The sequence below is a fragment of the Chrysemys picta genome, chromosome 10, assembly GCF_011386835.1.
Source record: "Chrysemys picta bellii isolate R12L10 chromosome 10, ASM1138683v2, whole genome shotgun sequence".
NCBI classification, from domain to species: domain Eukaryota; kingdom Metazoa; phylum Chordata; order Testudines; family Emydidae; genus Chrysemys; species Chrysemys picta.
Window position 1 is genome coordinate 27,329,182 of NC_088800.1, and position 14,710 is coordinate 27,343,891.

Here is a 14,710-nt window from a genome sequence, read left to right on the forward strand (position 1 = left end):
CAGCTTGCATCTTTGTGACCAATCGTGCAAGGCTATCTCTCTGCCGCTTCCAAAAACTCTGCTGAGACTATGTAGTAGTCCTGTTTGTTCAGCTAGGCCTCTTGATCAACTGAGAGAAACCACCCCGATTTCAATGCTAACATTAGAATTTATAGGAGCCAGAATAAATTTGGTAATAGCTCAAGCGTACATATCGCAGGATAGGTTCCTTGCAATCCAATCCCTAGTAAATGGGATGATCACTAATCTGACCAGGATAGTGTAGACTTAGCTGACACTGTTGGGTCATGTGTCCACATGTACATATGCGATGCTGCTTGCCAGACTTCACCTGGCTCAGGTCAGTCCCCGGGAACCATCTGCTGAGCAAATCAATGGTAGTACACCTCTACCCCGATATAACACGAATTTGGATATAACGCGGTAAAGCAGCGCTCCAGGTGGGCAGGGCTGCACACTCCAGCGGATCAAAGCAAGTTCGATATAACGCGGTTTCATGGAAGTGCTGGAGTTTAGGGTCATCAGGCCAGTGTGAGTGGTATCCTCCTGGTCCTATGGCACTTCGTAGCACAAATATCAACAAAAACACATTGGCAATGTATTACATATCCCCCGTTGTATAATGAAGCAATCAAGTTGTGGAATTGGTGCTGTCTATGCAACATCCCCCCAGTAGTGCAGCACCTGCCAGGAACCAGCAATGACCTAGTGGGTTTCCTGAGCAGGCATTTAGTCACTGACCACAAGTGGTTGCTGTAGAAATTCACCACAAGTAATTTCCTGTTGTGGAGGACGTGGGTAATTGACCTGTTTGCCACCAGAGATAATGCAAAGTGCTCCGGCTTTGCTCCAGAGGCCATGAATCCAGAGTCCCTCCAATCACCTTTCTTTTGTAGTGGAGTTAAAGGCTTTGTTACACCTTCCCACTGATCCCCAGAGTGACCACTGAAGCCAAGTGAGACCATCTCAGGCTCATCCCCGTAACTTTGTAATGGCTGAGACAGTTCTGTCTTATGGTATGGACTTGCTACATCTGTTGGCACAACCCCCCAGTCAAGATCCCACTCCACCCAGATCTGTTATCACAGGGACAATTACTTCACCCAGACCTAGTGTCACTACAACTGACTGCCTAAATACTGCTTGGATGAGTATCATGGAAAAGGGCTGCTTGTCACTTGTCCAGGGTATCTTGGTTCTAAGCAGGAACCTATCCATGAGAAAAACCGTTCTAAGTGGAAGAGGTTTTCCATATGGGTGGTCCAACAGGCCTCGATACCGAAGATCCTGGACTACATACTGCAATTGAAGCGCTCTAGACTTGACTTCCAGCTTGAGCAAGGTCTATCTTGTGGTAATTTTGGCATACCACCCTCTGATACTGTTGCTCTTCATCTTCTCTCATCTTACTGTATCAGAATTCCTCAAGGGCTTCATATGTGCTTATCCAGCAGTCACACTCTATAGTACTGTTGACAAGACTAAATCTTTCATGCTGTCCCAACATTTGTTCATAATTACAAGTGGCTGCTCTGAAGGTCAAGCTAGGTAGTCATAGAAACTGTCAAAATGGATAACTCAGCGTATCTCATTCATCTAGCAGTCGACAGATGTACTTTCCCCCCCGTCCTTCAAGCTCACTCCACATGAGCTCAAGCTAAATCTTTGGCTTGTTTCTCACATGTTCCCATACCTGAAATCTGCAAAGCCTACTATGTGGAGTAATCTGCTCATGTTTGTAAAGCATTATGCGCTGGATTTGTCTGCAAGAACTGATGTTAGATTTGAGAGAGCAGTACTCCAATATCCATTTGACAAATGCGTATGGTGATAGTCATTCCCATCAGCCTGAAGGGGATGCTGCTTGCCAATCACAGTGGGATCCACACTGACTCAAACTAGAAGAAGAAAATATGGTTACTTACCCTATGGTAACTATAGTTCTTGGAGATGTTGTAGTCAGTGTGGATCCCCCAGCCTGTTCCCCATCTCTGCTTTTGGCGTTGTTAGCCAAAAAGTGCTTTGAGCTGCATGGGAGCTGAGGGAGGGTCATGGCCACGTTTCCCTTTATGCCCTTGCATGGGAGCATGAAGAGGCACAGGGTGCAAGCAAGACCCCACAACACACAGCTATTCAGAAGATTCTGATCTCACACATGAGGTGCATGTACGCTCACAGTGGCGTCCACATTGATGACATCATCTTAAAGAACTACAGTTACATAAGAAGAAGAACAGGAGTACTTGTGGCACCGTAGAGACTAACAAATTTGTTTGAGCATAAGCTTTCGTGGGCTACAGCCCACTTCTTCGGATGCATAGAATAGAACATATATTGAGGATATATATACACACACACACACACACACACACACACACAGCATGAAAAGGTGGGAGTTGTCTTACCAACTCTGAGAGGCCAATTAAGTAAGAGAACAAACTTTTGAAGTGATAATCAAGATAGCCCAGTACAGACAGTTTGATAAGAAGTGTGAGAATACTTAATGGGAAGATAGATTCAATGTGTGTAATGGCTCAGCCATTCCCAGTCTCTATTCAAGCCTAAATTGATTGTATCTAGTTTGCATATCAATTGAAGTTCAGCAGTTTTTGAAGCTTTTCTGTTGCAAAATTGCCACCCTCAAGTCTGTTACTGCATGACCGGGCAGGTTAAAGTGTTCTACTGGTTTTTGAATGTTAGGATTCCTGATGTCAGATTTGTGTCCATTTATTCTTTTGCGTAGAGACTGTCCGGTTTGGCCAATGTACATGGCAGAGGGTCATTGCTGGCACATGATGGCATATATCACATTGGTAGATGTGCGGGTGAATGAACCCCTGATGGCATGGCTGATGTGATTAGGTCCTATGATGATGTCACTTGAATAGATATGTGGACAGAGTTTGCATCGGGCTTTATTGCAAGGATAGGTTCCTGGGTCAGTGTTTTTCTTGTGTGGTGTGTGGTTGCTGGTGAGTATTTGCTTCAGGTTGGAGGGTTGTCTGTAAGTGAGGACAGGTCTGTCTCCCAAGATCTGTGAGAGTGAGGGATCCTTTTTCAGGATAGGTTGTAGATCTTTGATGCGCTGGAGAGGTTTTAGTTGGGGGCCGAAGGTGACAGCTAGTGGTGTTCTTTTATTTTCTTTGTTGGGCCTGTCTTGTAGGAGGTGACTTCTGGGTACTCGTCTGGCTCTGTCAATCTGTTTTTTCACTTCAGCATGTGGGTATTGTAGTTTTAAGAATGCTTGATAGAGATCTTGTAGGTGCTTGTCTCTGTCTGAGGGATTGGAGCAAATGCGGTTGTATCTTAGAGCTTGGCTGTAGACAATGGATCGTGTGGTGTGTCCTGGATGGAAGCTGGAGGCATGTAGGTAAGAATAGCGGTCAGTAGGTTTCCGGTATAGGGTGGTATTTATGTGACCATCGCTTATCAGCACAGTAGTGTCCAGGAAATGGACCGCTTGTGTGGATTGATCTAGGCTGTGGTTGATGGTGGGATGGAAATTATTGAAATCATGGTGGAATTCCTCAAGAGCTTCTTTTCCATGGGTCCAGATGATGATGTCATCAATGTAGCGCAAGTAGAGTAGGGGCGTTAGGGGACGAGCTAAGGAAGCGTTGTTTTAAGTCAGCCATAAAAATGTTGGCATACTGTGGGGCCATGTGGGTACTCATAGCAGTGCCGCTGACTTGAAGGTATATATTGTCCCCAAATGTGAAATAGTTGTGGGTGAGGACAAAATCACAAAGTTCAGCCACCAGGTTAGCTGTGACATTATTGGGGATACTGTTCCTGATAGCTTGTAGTCCATCTTTGTATGGAATATTGGTGTAGAGGGCTTCTACATTCATAGTGGCCAGGATGGTGTTTTCTGGAAGATCACCGATGGATTGTAGTTTCCTCAGGAAGTCAGTGGTGTCTTGAAGATTGCTGGGAGTGTAGGAGAGAGTCCACATAGCCAGACAATCCTGATGTTAGGGTGCCAATGCCTGAGATGATGGGGCGTCCAGGATTTCCAGGTTTATGGATCTTGGGTAGCAAATAGAATACCCCTGGTCGGGATTCTAGGCATGTATCTGTACAGATTTGTTCCTGTGCTTTGTCAGGGAGTTTTTTTAGCAGATGGTGTAGTTTCTTTAGGTAATCCTCAGTGGGATCAGAGGATAATGGCCTGTAGAATGTGGTGTTAGAGAGCTGTCTAGCAGCCTCTTGGTCATATTCCAATTTATTCATGATAACGACAGGACCTCCTTTGTCAGCCTTTTTGATTATGATGTCAGAGTTGTTCCTGAGGCTGTAGATGGTGTTGTGTTCAGCATGGTTGAGGTTATGGGGCAAGTGATGTTGCTTTTCCACAATTTCAGCCTTTGCACGTTGATGGAAGCAATTTAGACTGTTGTTTCGACCATTCGGAGGAGTCCACGCAGAATCCTTTTTTTTTGTAGTGCTGGTAGGGAGGATTCTGTGGGTTAGTATGCTGTTCAGGGGTATGTTGGAAATATTCTTTGAGTCGGAGACGTCGAAAGTAGGATTCTAGGTCACCGCAGAACTGTATCATGTTCGTGGATCTGGAGGGACAAAAGGAGAGGCCCCGAGATAGGACAGACTCTTCTGCTGGGCTAAGAGTATAGCTGGAAAGATTAACAATATTGTTGGGTGGGTTAAGGAAACTACTGTTGTGGCTCCTTGTGGCATGTAGCAGTTTAGATAGTTTAGTGTCCTTTTTCCTTTGTAGAGAGGCAAAGTTTGTGTTGTAAATGGTTTGTCTAGTTTTTGTAAAGTCTATCCATGAGGAAGTTTGTGTGGAAGGTTGTTTTTTTTATGAGAGTATCCAGTTTTGAGAGCTCATTCTTAATCTTTCCCTGTTTGCTGTATACGATGCTGATCAGGTGGTTTCGCAGTTTCTTTGAGCGTGTGAGACAGTCTCTCAGCATAGTCTGTGTGATATGTAGATTGTAATGGATCCGAAGAAGTGGGCTGTAGCCCACAAAAGCTTATGCTCAAATAAATTTGTTAGTCTCTAAGGTGCCACAAGTACTCCTGTTCTTTTTGCGGATACAGACTAACATGGCTGCTACTCTGAAACCTGTCATTATGCAAGGCACTGCATTTAGCCGTATGGAGTGGAAATCCATCAACTTCATGGAAAAACTCATACAGATACAGACATCATCTTCCTTTCCAAATACAAACAGATGGACATCATACCAAAAGGACTAAAGGTAAAAAAATCTATTACAATCTATATATCACAGAGACTATGCTGAGAGACTGTGTCACACACTCTGAAAGAAACTGCGAAACCACCTGATCAGCAGATGTTAAAAAAAATCAAGTGGACTATCACCTGGTTAAGTGGCCGTTTTTTGGCAGGAAAGAGGGTATTAGTGAGAAATCTACATTTTGCCAAAGAAACAGCTGGAGGTTCACATCCCCACAGATTGTCTGTCTCCTGAACTGCAGCGGGAGATCTTTTTAAAAGAAAAAGAACTATAAGAAAGTGGAACAGATGCCCCAAAACATTCCCTCCTTTCTCTCTATCAACGGCAACTACAACACCTGAGGAACAAAGAAACAGCTTTGGACTCGGGGGGGAATCCTGTCTGAAAGGAAATTAGCCAGTAAGACTGCTAGAACATGTGGTGAGAGAGACTTTTTGCTTTAAATTCACTTAGCTTATTAAGTTAGGTATTGTATTCTTGCTTTTTATTTCTTTGTAACCAGTCCTGACATTTATGCCTCATTACTTGTAATCACGCAACATCTTTTTCTGTAGTTAATAAACTTGTTTTATTGTTTTATCTAAACCAGTGTGCTTGGATTGAAGTGTTTGGGAAACTTTAGGCTAACAGGATTTGTACATAGCATTTTCTTTTAATAAAATATATTTTATTTATATGAGCATGTGTTGTCCAGGAGAGGGCTGCGCAATATAAGATGCACATTTCTGGGGGAAAGTCTGGCACAGAAAATTTGCTGGTGTTGCTCTGCAGTGTAATTCAAGAGTGGCTGACACTCCTGCAGGATAGCTGGGAGTAATTTACATGCTGAAAGCTGTGAGAGAGCAGATCAGGAGTGATTGCTCCAACAGCAAAGCAGTGTAAAAGGTACCCCATGCTGGAGAATTGAGGGGATGCAGCTGTCTATCAGTCCAGATTGTACCCTGGGTAATGTCATAGTGTCACAGCTGTAAATTGAGAAGGGAAGTTAGATTTCACCAGAAGAAGAAAAGTTAAGTTGATATAAACCTTGAGAGTTCATTTCACTAACTGACAGTCTGAATTTTTATGTATCTAATTTTTTTATGTAGGTATGTATGTATTTAGATGTGTATGATGGACACACAGTTAATAATCTGCATTGCTTTTATAGGATTTGTAGCTGAACAATTTCTGAACAACACAGCCACTCAGTTGACATACCATGGGTTATGTGAGCTGACTTCAGCAGTTCAGGAAGGAGAACTTTGTGTGTTCTTCAGGAACAACCATTTTAGCACCATGACCAAATATAAGGTATGATTATTAACCTTTTCATTGATTATCGTCTGTATGTCAGCTAGAAAAAGGGAATTTGCACATATTTGTAGTGACAGATGAAAAGACTGCACTTTCTTACTGAATTTAAATGGTGGAGAAATATGACCCATTTCCAAATTACTAGTATAAAAAGCAGCTGTGTTTTAAGGTATATGTCATATTTAGATTAAATTATTGTTTTTGATAACTTAGCACTGTTTTTCAAAAATTAAAATAATTAAATATTTTAGCTTATTATAGTATAGAAAAAACATTAATCTCTCTCCCCCTCCCAAAATAAAATTGTTATGCAGCATTACTCTGATTTAAGATCTTTGAGACAAGGTATTTTATTATTGGAATACAGATTATACAGGGTTTATACCCTTTCACTTTTATATTGCTGTATTGCTGAATTTCTTGTCTTTGGATATGCTAACAATTAGGGAGATACTCTCATGAAGCAAATCATTGGACAGTGGGTGAACTCTGGGTGATCTCTACCACTTAACACGTTTAAAATACAACTTGTACTCCTGGGGGAATTCTACACCAAGAAATTAAAAATTCTGCACACAATATTGCAAAATTCTGCATATTTTATTTGTCAAAATAACACAATATAATCATACCAGTTTCTATTATTTTGGTAATTTATTTCAAAATACCTGTCCAGTATGTCTGTAACAGTACAGACAAAAAACAATCCAGGAAATATTTATGACAAATAGATTCCTTACTAGGCATATTAATACCTAGCTTTGAGTAATAATTCATATAAACTGCAATACAGAAATGTATTTCTCGCACCCTTCAGAAGAAATGCAAAGGCTTGGAGGAGTCAGGGGAAATGGAGGAGCTGAGGGAGAGGAAAGTAATTGCTGGGAAGAAGCCTGGGAGTGAACCTGGAGGGTTGTTGGGTGTGGGTGAGAGAAGTATGGAATAGGGGACTTTGGGGGTGGAGGGATTGTTAGGGAGTCGGGACCGCCCACATGCAGACCCTGGCTGACCCCTAGCCTCTCCTGTTCGTTCAGGCACACCTGCCCTTGTCCTCATGTGTACCTGCACTGCCTCCCCCCCTCCTCATGTATCTCTGCATCCCCACTCAGTCACCCTCTCCCCATGCATCCCTGACAAGCCCCATGTGTCCCTGCACCCCCAGTCCCATTTAGCCCTTGCCTCAATCTGTCCCCCTCACTAGCCCTTCTGAACCCCCATGTGTGACTCTCCCCAGCAGCTGCATATGCCCCGCTCTCCTGTGCCTCCTCATCTGGCCCTGTGGGCAGGGCACTGTGAGGAATACAGACTCTCCTCCTCCACCCTATCAGCTGCTTGCTGCTATGTCTGGTGAGCCGGCTGCTCTCTGGTCTGGTGCCACAGCAGCACCTGGTGGGCAAAAGCCATAACTGCAGTGCCTCTCCAGCAGAGTGTATTTTCTGTGGAGGGAAAAAAATTCTGTGAGGGACATGAATTCTGCACACAGACAGTGGCGCAGAATTCCCCAGGAGTAAACTTGACCTGCCTATACTAGAGTTTTTAAAAGATGGTAGTTAAAATGTTTGAGCTAACTTTTTAAAAATACATCTTTTATCCTAGTCTAGACAAGCTCTATATGTGTAGACAACTTGACTAGCACGTAGCTAATGATGGGGTAAATGAGTTCAGTGCTAGGTATGACAATAGCCTAACTGTTTATATTTGCAGAAAATTGTGCAAACACTGCCTGGGATATAGCCGCCTCTGATTAGTTAGCAGCATCTAAAATTGTGGAAAAGCCAATGAACTTCAGAGATGAGAGGGCTCTTGACTGACATCTTCTCTTGAAATAAGAATTATAGGGATTTGAAATTTCTTTGTGGGTAGGAAAGGGTAAACTCTTTGTCCTACAAAGCAATTACATAGAGTGGAAGGTAAACCACTTTTATTGGCTTTTTTCTGACGTGAGGAAAGAGGTTGACATTAAATTTGTAACCAGGCAAACAAGGCTACCATAGGAAAGACTAAGACTCAGTGACTGTAGGGCTCACCTGCTCCATGGATGGAAGGATCTGTCTCATTCACGTTCAAAGGCACTTGTGGAGCACGATTGCTTTAAGACAGTTTTACAAATCCTGAAAGGCTGCTGTGATTGAATTAACCATATGAGGTTATCCAGAAAGGGGCACTGTCAACTTTGAACTCAGTCAGCCCTCTGGGGAGAGAGGAGTGACTAGGTCTTTGGAGACAAAAGTTCAGAATGACGGAAGTCAACCCCTGGGTGGTTGATGAGGCTGAAAATTCTGACGTGGAACTCTAGCTAAGTTCTCTCAACATGAGTGTGAGTTTTAGTAAGTTTTACCTTTCTATATTAAAGCTTTGCAGTTGTGTATTAGCCAGATTTTAGTAAAGGAGCCTTCTTTTTTAATTCATGCGTATTTATTGTGCCTTGTAAATAGTGCTAATAATTGCTAATTTTTTTATTACATGGTATTTCAGGACGTATCAGTTAGTGTGTCTCTTGTATATTGGAAACCATAAGCTGGAGTACAGGTTAAATGTACAATGATGTTGGACAATGTGATTGAGGGCAGAATTTGACTGATAAAAAGGAGATTTTGTCTGTTTGTTTGTTTTATTTAGAACCCAAACAGTTTTACAAATCATTACCATACTGTCCCAGAAATGCAGCATTAATTACAAAAATGAACTTGCCACTTTTTAACATTAGTGATAAGGTTTTTTTTTTTCCAATTTGGTCGTACTAGTGAAGCAGTTGAAAAAGCCAGCTTGACTTTTCGATTGAATTTGTAGGTCTGACACTTTGAATAACTTTTTACTTGTAAGCGTGTTTGTCTCAAGTCACTTTTACTAACTTTTCAGAAAAAAATACATGCTTTGAATTAAGTTAATGTGGAATACAGCAACAATCAATAGTTAAAGGAGTTGTATTCTGCACTCTAAGCCAACAAAGGAGGAAGCTAAAATAGGCCATGAATGAATTTGATGGGGGGTTGGGAGGAAGACTCTGAATACTTGGTAGAAGTCTTGGATGGAGTTGGTGTTGGGAAGCAAGATCTTCTGCTGAATTTTAATCTCTTCCTATAAGCCTCCCCCCTCTCCTCTGTTGTGGGAAGGAAAAGCGGAATTTGTGCCTCAAAATTTTATCATAGTCAAATTTAGTCAATTTGAGACTTTATTCACATCCTAAATGTGCACAGAATACAAATATCATCTGTGAACAGGTTTAGTCATCACTGCTGAGGTGACAGTATGTGCTAAAACTCTTGTTGACAGCAGATATTTAGAATTTTTGCAGCTAGAATTAAAGCCAGAAAAATAGTAGTTTCTTCCATGAGGTGAGACATCCCTATGATTACAAAGATACTGTCTCATAATATAACATAATATTCTAGGAGATCTTATAGGTCTCCAGTTATGTTTGTGGCTTCATGCCCAATGCAAACTCTGAAGAAATGACAAGTGTTTCCATCATTGTTACTGGACTGTTATTTTCAAAATGTAAAAAACTCTGTATAAATCATTCCCTATGGAGCACTGAATAATTAGTGACCTGAATAAGCTGTGCAATTTTAAGACTTTAGATGCTACTTTTATTTATTTATTTAAAATATAGCCTTGCAGATCATTGTAATGATGTTTGTAACGTGAACCAAAACATTGCAGGGAGGGTGGGGGTGGTTTTGTGTGTGTAGGGGGATATTTAATGAGGCCTTTTTATTTAAAAAGGAACTGTCATACAAGCACCAACCATTTCGAACAACAAATGAATGAGATTTAGAGCAATATACCAATTAGAATCAGCCAATCACAACACAGAAAGTAATATTTAAAATAAAATAGTAAAAATGCATTAAATTCACTTATGATATTGTAATTTAAGTTTTGAAGCTGTTAAGCATGTTTCTGCTGTTCAGAATGGATTGCAGTCACTTTTTTTAACTAGTGAAATATAATATGGGTCAAATTCTGTCTTCATATCCACACGTGGAAAAGTATTGTTTTTAGCCAGAGCCCAGTATTTGGATCAGAGTTCAAAATTTGGCTTTTCATTTTCATCCTGGGTGCTTTACCAGTTTAGCACACTTAAATATAGATTATATAGTGAGATCACTTTAATACATGAAAATGCTGCGCCTCTGGGATTAAACACAACACCTTTTTAAGTGACCAGCAATAATATAGTTTGGTTTAGGACAGGAAATGAAGAGTGCCTATTACTAAAAATACATTTCTAAGACTGAAAACAAATCTTATCTTAAATTGAATTTAAAATATCTGGAAATATCATATGTTGTCAGTATATTTTACTCTCATCCTACTTATAGGTATCCAGCAAATGAAAGGTATTGTATACTTTGAAAATTATGTTTAACATATAGCAATACAATAGAATCTCATGGATTTAGACTTCACTAAATTGCACACAGTCCAGCAGTCTGTCCCCACTTTGCTATGGAGATTTAACACCTGAATAACAAACTTTGTAAAAATAAAGAAGTTTAATAATACAAAATATTTGTATTATTCCAAACATAGAATATTATTCAATATTTGAACATTCGCTAGTACTGTACACAAGTAAATACTCCTATAAATTATTAGGATTAAAGTATACCTATTTAATTATCAAAGTACATTTTGTGGTGCGTTATCCTTGGTTTTAATTACTTACTTTTTACAAATTCACAAAGGACCCTCACCCCAGTCATTTCTGTGAATTTGGGAGATTCTACTGTATATTGTGTACATTTTACATTTTTAATTTTTGCCTTTTCATAATATAAATAGTAAATTACTTTTTCTGAGTGAAGTGTCACTGAATAATTTCCCAGCATGGGTTATTAAAGTCTATCTTGCACATTTACAAATCAATAATTTGTTTTCACATATTAAAACTGAGTGAGCTAATAAAAGAGCTGTCCCAGTAGAACCGATAATTCCTCCATGAAGGATCCCTGTAGGCACTTTGGAAATGTGATAGAAAGCTTCATGAATAAAACTTGTTTGATTTCTAAGGATTTCTTAATTGGGAGCAGATTCCTTATCAGTTGCTTATAATACTGTACATGCTGGAAATAATTGTGTACTGAACAATTCTTTCAAAGTATAATATGCTGTTACATTCAGTTTGTGCATAATTAATATATTCATAGACATACCTAGTATACATGTCCAAATCAGGTATTTATGTATGCATACAGCTGATTAGTTGGGTAATAGCATGTGTGACATATAGGTCCTGCACATAAATTAGATATGTGCAGATGGATTGAGCATGCCTAACTTCAAAAATGTGACTCAAATTTTTATTAAGTATGTTAGACAAAAGATGGCATGCTAATTGATATATTTACTATGTTATATATGTTTGTCTCTGTTTATCTTGGTGGAGAGCAGATGTTACTTTCAAGGGAGTGTCTTAAAGATTTGAGGCTTATTATTTTCTAGAAAACTACCGCAGTGAATAATTAAAGCTAAAATATAGCGATACAAATAAATGAACAAGGTGCATGTCGATGCATTATACTTGTTTACACTTGCTAATTCAGAAAATCAGTAATTAACAGTGGGATATCAGTGGGTTACTGTTAGTGAGACTTTAGTACAGTAAAGTCCGGCTTCAGTTTTAGTTCCCTTAATGTACATTTCTTAGTGCTTAGTATAAATAAATGTAAATAGTACAGTAGCATGACTTGGAATGTCTTGTATGCAAAACAATTCAAACTAGGGTGTCAGTGGTTTCAACAGGAGTTACAGGTGCTGTGGAATGCTGAATATCCCACCGGTTACTTATGTGCCATTATATAGATTTAGATGTTTAACTTCAGGCACATAATGTTGAAAACTTTGGCTGTAGTCTTTAAAACTACATTCCCCCCCCCCCCCCCCCCCCCATATTGCTGATCTCTAAAGGTTGGTAAGCCCTTTATTGAATTACTCACTTTTCCAGAAATTTAAACTGGCACTACGGAACATAAGAGACCTTGTTTGATTAGAAGAGTACAGTGCAAATTTAGTTGTTTTTAAAACAAGAAGGGCCAATATAATGTATAGCTTTACAAGTCAGCTGGAACATTTTATAATCCCTTTGAGACTTTAAAGGAAGTTAATTTCTTCCGATATAAAATTTGACAGGAAAGCATTTTAGCTTCCAAATTATCAACAAACTAGTTACTTTGTAATGAGACTTTGGGGAGACAATGAGAAAAGCATTCTTTTGTGTATGAGGTGATCTAAGCAGGAGGGCAGACATTAGCATAAAGGGCCCCATACTAATAAAAACTAACCACAAGTCTTTTGTTGTTGTTGTCGTGGCCACATTTATTTCTACTATATGAGTTTCAGTAATCTATTGAAACAAAATACAAGATGCTAAAAAATATGGTCATACAAATAAATAAAAACTGATCTGCTACTTAGTAACACAATCTGCTCTTAATGTTTATGCTTGACCTCCCAATCTTGGCAGCAGTAATTGAGCTGTAGCCAGCGCTGCTTTCACACATCACATTTCTGTTCTAATTGAGAAGTAATAAAAATGTTTACTCTACAATTATGAGATGAACAAAACAGTTAAATATAATTTAAGACAACAGGATTTCTTTGGCTGAAATGCAATATAGTCAGCAGCAGAATTTTAAGGCTGTTGTGACGTCGAGGATGCATGATTGAATTGGTATAATGAAAACGAGGATGTAACTTTTGTCATTCTCCCAATATGTAGATATTATTGCTAGCTTCCAGTGCACAGAGTATGTTACAAATAGTTTTGGGGGAGATGGGATTTGAGGTTCAAAAATCCACTACCTTTCTTATATTGTTCCCACGTTAAGTTTTATGTTCCTTCCCACTTACTGAGCTTGAAGCTAAACTTGCCAATATGCTACAAATGAGTAAGAAAATACACTAGAGGTCTTGAAAATTAAATATTAAAATATTATTCCATTCTGCAGTCTCTGCTACACCAGTGTGGAATGCTTGTCAGTCATTCTTGCCATGCAAGTGACACAGGGATCAATCAAATTGCTCCAAAAAGTTTGGCCTCAAGGATTCTTGTTCACATACTGTCTCCTAAATTCTCCAGTTTTTGCTCAGAGTACATCTTAAAAGTACCCTTGCTCAGTCATGGCTGAAAAATAAAAAAGTTACTCTGAGTCAACAAATAAAATGAGAAAAGGGGACAAGAAATGTCTAACTTGCAGAGTGCCTCTTCAACCCACAGCTGCTGGGTCTATTTGCCTCTGTTGCTCTGAGGACTTCAAACCATCAGGTGACACTGACTTGGAGCTTCCTGCTGTTCCAGGACCTTGACCTCAAGATCAGCTAGGAGTTCTGACAGTCCTGTCTTGGCAGCACAGAAACCTACAGAAGAGGTAGGAAATTCTGCTCAGTCTATTTCTAATTTCCAGAAAGGACACAATGCACCTCTGTTCTTTCTACTCAATTTAGTTTTCATTCTAGATAATTCAGTTGTGGAAGTGAGGTACAGACAAGACCTCTTACTCAGCATAACCATTAAGACAAAGAAACCAGCTTCTACTACAAAGGCTAGCACTATTTTTTTTTTTGTACCTACCTCCCAAGAGCATTACCTCAATTTCAGCTCAGCCAAACTCTGATAAGGAAAATCTCACTGGGGACAACTATGAAGAGTTAATCATTCAATGATAAAAGTGCCTTCCTTTCTCTCATCCTCTGAGATAACCTGGTAGAGGAGGATGATAAGGGTGTTGAGTCTTCCCAAGTCTTAGGATGTACTGAAGGACTTCTGGATGAATTTCCTGTTTATGCTGAAATTACTACTAAAATGCTTAGAATTAAACCTGCTACTTATATGTTGCCACAAGGGAACTCTAGCTCATAGTAGAGGAAGAAAAACCTAAGAATGCAATTTATCTGTGTCTGTCAGAAAATATCTTTGTAACATGCTCGTGACATTGAATTTGCCTTTCCTGCTAATGCTGCCAAGTTTTATAAGCTCCCCAATATTAATGTGAAATGCTGGTCCTCAGTCCTCAAAATAGTTTGTGGTGGCTGCTTGGATCCCATTGAAGTAAAAGCCAGCCCCAGGATCTACTTGAAAGAGTTGATGAAGTCCTTATAAAATCTTATGGGTCTATGGCAACCCATCTAACCATCTCAATTCATTCTTTCTACATAGCCTACATACCTAATAAAATAGTAGAAAGGAG

At 39.7% G+C, this 14,710-nt stretch overlaps 1 protein-coding gene across 13 annotated transcripts in view; it reads left to right on the top strand.

The window, feature by feature from the left end:
- MINDY2 (MINDY lysine 48 deubiquitinase 2) overlaps window positions 1-14,710 on the top strand; it is a 107,359-nt gene that overhangs the window by 62,311 nt on the left and 30,338 nt on the right. For 11 of the 13 annotated variants that reach the window (XR_010590730.1, XR_010590727.1, XR_010590726.1 and 8 more), the window contains one exon: window positions 6,373-6,515. Coding sequence is in view for 7 of the 13 variants with exons in the window: in XM_065558271.1 (XP_065414343.1) it covers window positions 6,373-6,515 (143 nt within the window). In the remaining 6 variants the exon portion in view is untranslated. Of the gene's footprint in view, window positions 1-6,372; window positions 6,516-13,740; window positions 13,892-14,710 lie in introns of all 13 variants that reach the window. The other 2 variants (XR_010590729.1, XM_065558272.1) reach the window with 1 other exon arrangement.